At 30.4% G+C, this 6,000-nt stretch overlaps 1 protein-coding gene across 6 annotated transcripts in view; it reads left to right on the top strand.

The window, feature by feature from the left end:
- The first annotated feature begins 4,363 nt into the window (after positions 1-4,363).
- Positions 4,364-6,000, top strand: part of Hasp (Hig-anchoring scaffold protein) — a 502,258-nt gene continuing 500,621 nt past the window's right edge. For 4 of the 6 annotated variants that reach the window (XM_075381941.1, XM_075381932.1, XM_075381913.1 and 1 more), the window contains exon 1: positions 4,364-4,566. In XM_075381941.1, the coding sequence (XP_075238056.1) occupies positions 4,506-4,566 (61 nt within the window). In that variant the 5' untranslated portion in view covers positions 4,364-4,505. The remainder of the gene's footprint in view (positions 4,567-6,000) is intronic. The other 2 variants (XM_075381951.1, XM_075381960.1) reach the window with 2 other exon arrangements.

Genomic DNA, 6,000 nt, shown 5'->3' with positions numbered 1-6,000 from the left:
TTTAAGACGTTTTTATTCTTGTATTATTTCTAAATCTACCCTTAAAACGCTATAAATTTTTTTTTAGTTTTATAGTAGTAATAGTTTTCAGTTTTAAAAAAAAAATTAATGTTAATCCTAAGTTGTTTTGTTGGAATTTGTGTATAATATATAATTTTGGGATTAATTACTATTAAATATATTTTTCTAAATCCAACTTAACAGATGCTACAGTCGATTATAGCCGTAGATTATAAAAAACCTAAAATTATGTGTTTTATCTAAAAATGAAACAAAAAGTAGAAGAGTTAATTTATTTTCTTTTAAACAGGTGACAACAATATACTTTTTAATTAAGAGTAGCGCTTTAAGAGTTATTTTTAGAAAAAAACATATCGAGTAAAGACATCTTAGAACCATATTTTTTACTCAAAAATGTCATAAACAAATGGGGGTTGCAATTTAAAACGATTACATTTTACGTAATATTAATGCAAGATTTTACTGTCACTAATTAATTCTTTAGTAAACTTTAGAAATTAATAGTTTAACTTTGATCATTTTTTACTTTCGTAATACACAATAACTCCTGGTTTATGGTAAATAGTTATTGATGTTACTGCAGGTGTGATCCTGGTTTTCAGCTCATCCAAATCATCAAGTACTGTGGAATAACACACTGTTTCACATATTGCCATAGAAAAAGTAACAAGGTGTAATAATAACAGGGAATTTTGGGACGAAGAGTATAAATCTTTGGCTCCCGTGCGTCCTATCCAGGATTGAGGGAATATTTTATTTAGAAACCGGCGGCGAAATCGGTTGTGCCAATATGGAGGGATGCCATCTTGCAGAAAAATGAATTTTCTAGTCTTCGTTTAGTTGTGGGAAAAATCAGCCCTGCAGCACCTCAAGATAAGATGTGCATCTGTTACTGTTATCTGTGCATCCTGTTAATGTGTTACCTTCAAAAAAGAAAGGACCATAGATTTTGTGAACGAAACCACACAAAAACATTAACCTTTGGTGAATCTTGCTCCTGCTGTACAATCTCCTGCGGATTCTGAAGTCCCCATTTGAGAGCAATGTGACGTGAAATTTTTACGAACTTCGCTGAAAAGCCTCTTGAATTCCTTATATATTTTCCTCTGAAGTGCGTGGTCATACTAAACACTTCCGCTTACATAAACACCCCGATTATTCAAATTGTTTATACCAACGACGAATAGCCTTAGCCGATCGTGGATAAATCCTGAAACGTTGTCAAAACATACGCTGAACCGTTACTAAAGGCTCTGTCTTGCTAAATTGTAGATCATAAAACGTCTTCTGTTGAATAAATTGTTGCATAAGTTATTTATGAATGAGTTTAGCGTATAAGAGCAATCTAATACCGTTATTTTAAAATTAATACGTGTACTATTACAATATGGCGGACAGTATTTGAAACGCACGGTTAGGACGCGCACTTTCAAATTGTGTAAATTGCCTTCACTGACCTAGCGTGGTTTCTGAGGTGTATGATTTTGAAATCGAGTCATTCTTTTTAATACATGATGTATATTGAAATATGTTAAAAAAGATCACAATAAAATCCCTCTTTTATAACCTTTTTTATCTGTTTATTTTAATTTTTGCTTTTTTTGATCACGAAGGATCATCTTAAATAACGCTAGTCTAATAGCACAAAAGTGAACAAAAAACAGCAACTTCTTTTTTTCCCCATTTATATAGCCTGTTCCAGCACCCATCTTTACAGAGATATTCTTTTATCTCTTCTTCCAGCTGATTTATATTTCACAATTTTTCTGGTTGCGGTACTTTTGATATTCTATGGATGTGAGCACACTAGTTAGATTTAACCACTTAATGGTCTCTAACAAATATACCTCTAGTTAGATATATATCGTTAATTCATTCATCTATCCAACCTAGTGTATCCAACTGTTTCTCTCATGAACCTCATTTATGCTCACTGTATTAATAAAATCTCTCTCTTTGTTGTGACCCAGGTCTCACTATTATATAACAGTATAGATGTGAGATGTGTTTTGTAGAATTTTACCCGTATTTTGTTGTTTAAAGTTCTATGAACAGCTCCTCGTATGGCTTTAAACTTGTTGAGCTTGTTTTGAAAGACAACACTCCCCATTCTAGGTAATTAAAATGCGAAACATCTTTCTTAGTAGTGTTACATATGACGATTTTTGTCCCGATCAAATACTTTCCCATAATGACCATCATTTTCGATTTCAAAATTGATATTTTCATCTTAAAATTATAGTAAACGTAAAAATTGCTCTCTGGAGGTCATTTTGGTTTTTTCAATTACTACTTTGTCATCTCCGATACAACAGGAAATTCGACCTGTAGCCACCTTCACTCCAACATCCAAATTCCTTTTCCGTTCTTCCAGAATCCTGTCAATCTAAATATTAAAAGAGTTGAAGACATCCTACATCCATGCCTTTATTGATAAAGATACCTTCTGTCAACCGGTTACTCACCCGAACGAAAACCATGGATTCATTATACATACTCTTCATCATCAACGTGGTGTTTCGCTTTTGTGCTCATGCGCACATAGGAAGCTGCACGCGAGGCTGCGAGGGAGATAGCACTGTTGCTCCCGCAGTGCCGACCCTGGAATGCTAGTGGAAGGTAGTTTTTTTTTACTCCGCGTCTGTATGGATCGTTCCTTGTTCGTTATCTTTTCTAGTTTAGTCGGTGGAAGGAATACGAAATTGGTTTAGTTGTTTTTTCAGTAGTGATGAGAAGATGGCAAAAAGCAAGGGCTCTTTGATTGCCAAATCTATCCGAAAACAAACTGGAAGGGCGAAAGAGAAAGTAATTAGTAAAAACTAATTATGTATTTTTTTCTGTGTACATAGAAATTTAAATAAAGCACCATTGGATTTTAGTGTTTTTAAGCGGACATTTTATTAAGTTATTATTTAATAATACTAAAAATAATATCTGTATTGACATTTTATTTTCTATTCGGTTAAACCGAATACGGTTTTCAACCACAATGTGCTTAAAAACCGTCTACTATATTCTTGAATGTGTTAAAGTGTAGAATTAGATTATTATCCTGCTTCCAGCTATACTATTTGATTCATTTTTTTCCGCTTCTTTTATTTTACAGAAAAAATTTTACCGTGGTTTTGAAAAGGCCCAGAAAAGAATTCTTTGGAGCAGCACCCCCCGCTAATTTCAGTTACGAGCTGCCATTGAAGGTGAATTTCCTGAAAACGTTCTCAAATTCTCTCAATTAACTACTTTAGAACGAAAACTGCATCTGTAGAAAATCTCTTTTTTCTGAAACTCATCTGATCCTTCCCAGTTACAGAATCCGTAATAACTTTTAAGCTTTCATTGATTATGAAAGTATAGAATTTCTTTTTAGCATTCAGAAAAATGTCAACAGCAGATAAAAAATGAAAAAAGATGAGAAAATATGTTTTTTTTTTTTTTATAAACGTAATAATGGTAAGTTACTACTGCGTTTATAACTTACTAACTTACAGACTATTTAATTACTTACTTAATACTACGTAATAGTAAGTTACTACTAAGTTTACGTACTAGAGTAACGTATACAATACTGCGGTAACGTAGTATTTAAAAAAGTTAAATTGTTACAGATGGTTGTTGAATAATATTTTGTAATATTTTTATTCAACGTGGTTCTACAATTTTCAAGGAGAGGATATTTTTTACAAATATAAAAACAGGTCAAGCTGTCGATGGCGTCTGTTTGGGCTTACGCTCAGCACGATCAGCACATACTAGTTGTGTACTTATAATTAACACACAAACAGTAGAACTGGAGAATTGTTCGTTAGGGTATGTTTTATATAAAAAATAATTTTAAACTGAAAAGAACAAAAATTTCTTTCCGAGAAATTTAAGTTAATTACAACTGTGATTATTTAAAGTATTTTATTACAATAATACAATAGGTCATTTTTTCATTTTTTTTTTACTGAACATCTAGAATCTATTTTTAATAATAACATAATCATTACAGTTGTTCATTAGAGACGATATAATTATGTATATTATAACCTGCAAATATTGATATAGGGAGATAATTGTTGAATTACATTTTGTACGAATTAAATTATAATTATTATTTTCTGTTGTAATAAATGATTATTTAATTTCGTGAATTCAACGCAGGGAGAAATTTGTTCTATTCGAATATCGGAAAAAGTTTGATATTATACTATATTTAGTAAAATCTGAAACGCCAATAAACTTTTAGTTATTTATTTTAGTCACAAGGTAGCACTACTAATCTTAATTGTAGATGTGTTCTGCCTGTGCGCATATCGTAACGCTCATGTACTCTGTCAACGATGATAGTGGGGGGTTGATGTTTGTAGCGCGCTAACAGTGTGTCTGGCTTTTGTCGATAGCGAAGTACGTCTTTTGTTCGTTATCCATCTCTGGTTGAGTTAGAGAGCGACACGATAAACATGCGACACTTGACAAAGTTAGCCCTTCAGTAGACTTCAGAAATGAATAGTCTAACTTTGCTCATTTTCTACTTCCTTATCGCACAACAACTCCAGGTTTATGGTAAATGAAATATTTATTTTAAAAATTATTCAGTTTTATCTTTCTTTTTTTTTGTAATTTAAGAATTATTTTAAATAAAACTATCATGTTTATGTTAAACAAAACATTTATATATTTTTCCTCAAAATAAACTAAGGGAAAAGTTTAGAAATTATATTTTAATTCACAAATTAAGTATTTTAATTGTGGAAATAGTTATATCGTCTAAAACAAATAACGAGATAAAAGATAACATTAATTTATATTTTAGGTTATTTTATAGGAAATAACATTTAGAGAATCATTTCTCGTTTACATTTGAATATATTAGTAACTTTGTTTAAAGTTATACAATTTAAATTTATCAGTTAATGATTATAGCAAATTAATTAAACAATTTTGCTATTTTAAATTAATTTTCTTTAAAATTAAAATCAAATTTATAACAAAGCGTAATACTTTCACGACTTATTATTTTAGCATTGAGCAATACAACCAATCGTGTAGCCTAATTAAACTATATAGTGCAATGTGTTGCTTTTCTATTTACCATATTTAATTCTTCTTCATTAGTATAATGATGCAATGCTCTTTTTTATTAGTCTATCTGTTCAATTTTAATTCAGAAAACGTTTATTTTTTACTTAATTTGATCCTGAAAAATACGAAGCGTTAAGTGAAGCTACTTAACGCTTCGTATTTGCCATAATGAAATTAAGCCTAACTGTTTTAAAATTATGTACGTGAATTGTATTGTAACAGATTTTCCTTCAGCGAATTTATAATAGATAATGAGTCCTTAGTCCAGCTAGAAACATTAGTTTATTTATGTCTTCTTTCTAATCAAGTTCTATAAATATGATCAATCCATTAGATCAAAGCATTTGTTGCGATTTTCTATACAGAGTACGAAATTGTTATTATGTTTGTATACAGTGCAGTTCTTTATAACGGCAGTGGTGCTCCTTAAAAATTTGAAACACTGATAGTTGTTTTTATTAAAAGTAATGATGTTCAGTATACTGTCGAAAATGGTACTGAAGTGATTGATGGCACTTGTATTAGAGGTGATTGTCAAATGTATTTTAGTTTGCACAGTATATTAATGAACATTTGACTTGGTGAAGGAAGCATCGCTTAATTTTTTTACTTTTATTAGTACGTCTGGTGTGCGATAATTTCTTCTTAAACATCTTTATCCAATTTTTGAAATTATTTGTGTTTAATATTACCTTCGACACTGGCGTTAAAAACTAAACATTCTTTTAAAAAAAATATCCGTCAGTTAACAAAAAAAATTTTGTTTTACACATTTATTATATTTGTCATTTTCATTGTTCTAGTTTGTTTTATGTAAACCACCTGAATTTAAAAAAAAATTTAATCCACTTTACGTAGATAACAATTTTATGTAGGCCTCGTTCGTTCTGACAAATAAATAAAACTAAAATGATC

This window comes from Lycorma delicatula, chromosome 1, assembly GCF_047948215.1.
Source record: "Lycorma delicatula isolate Av1 chromosome 1, ASM4794821v1, whole genome shotgun sequence".
Classification (NCBI taxonomy): Eukaryota; Metazoa; Arthropoda; class Insecta; order Hemiptera; family Fulgoridae; genus Lycorma; species Lycorma delicatula.
Note: the sequence above shows the minus strand (reverse complement) of the source record. Positions and strands in the feature narration are given on the sequence as shown.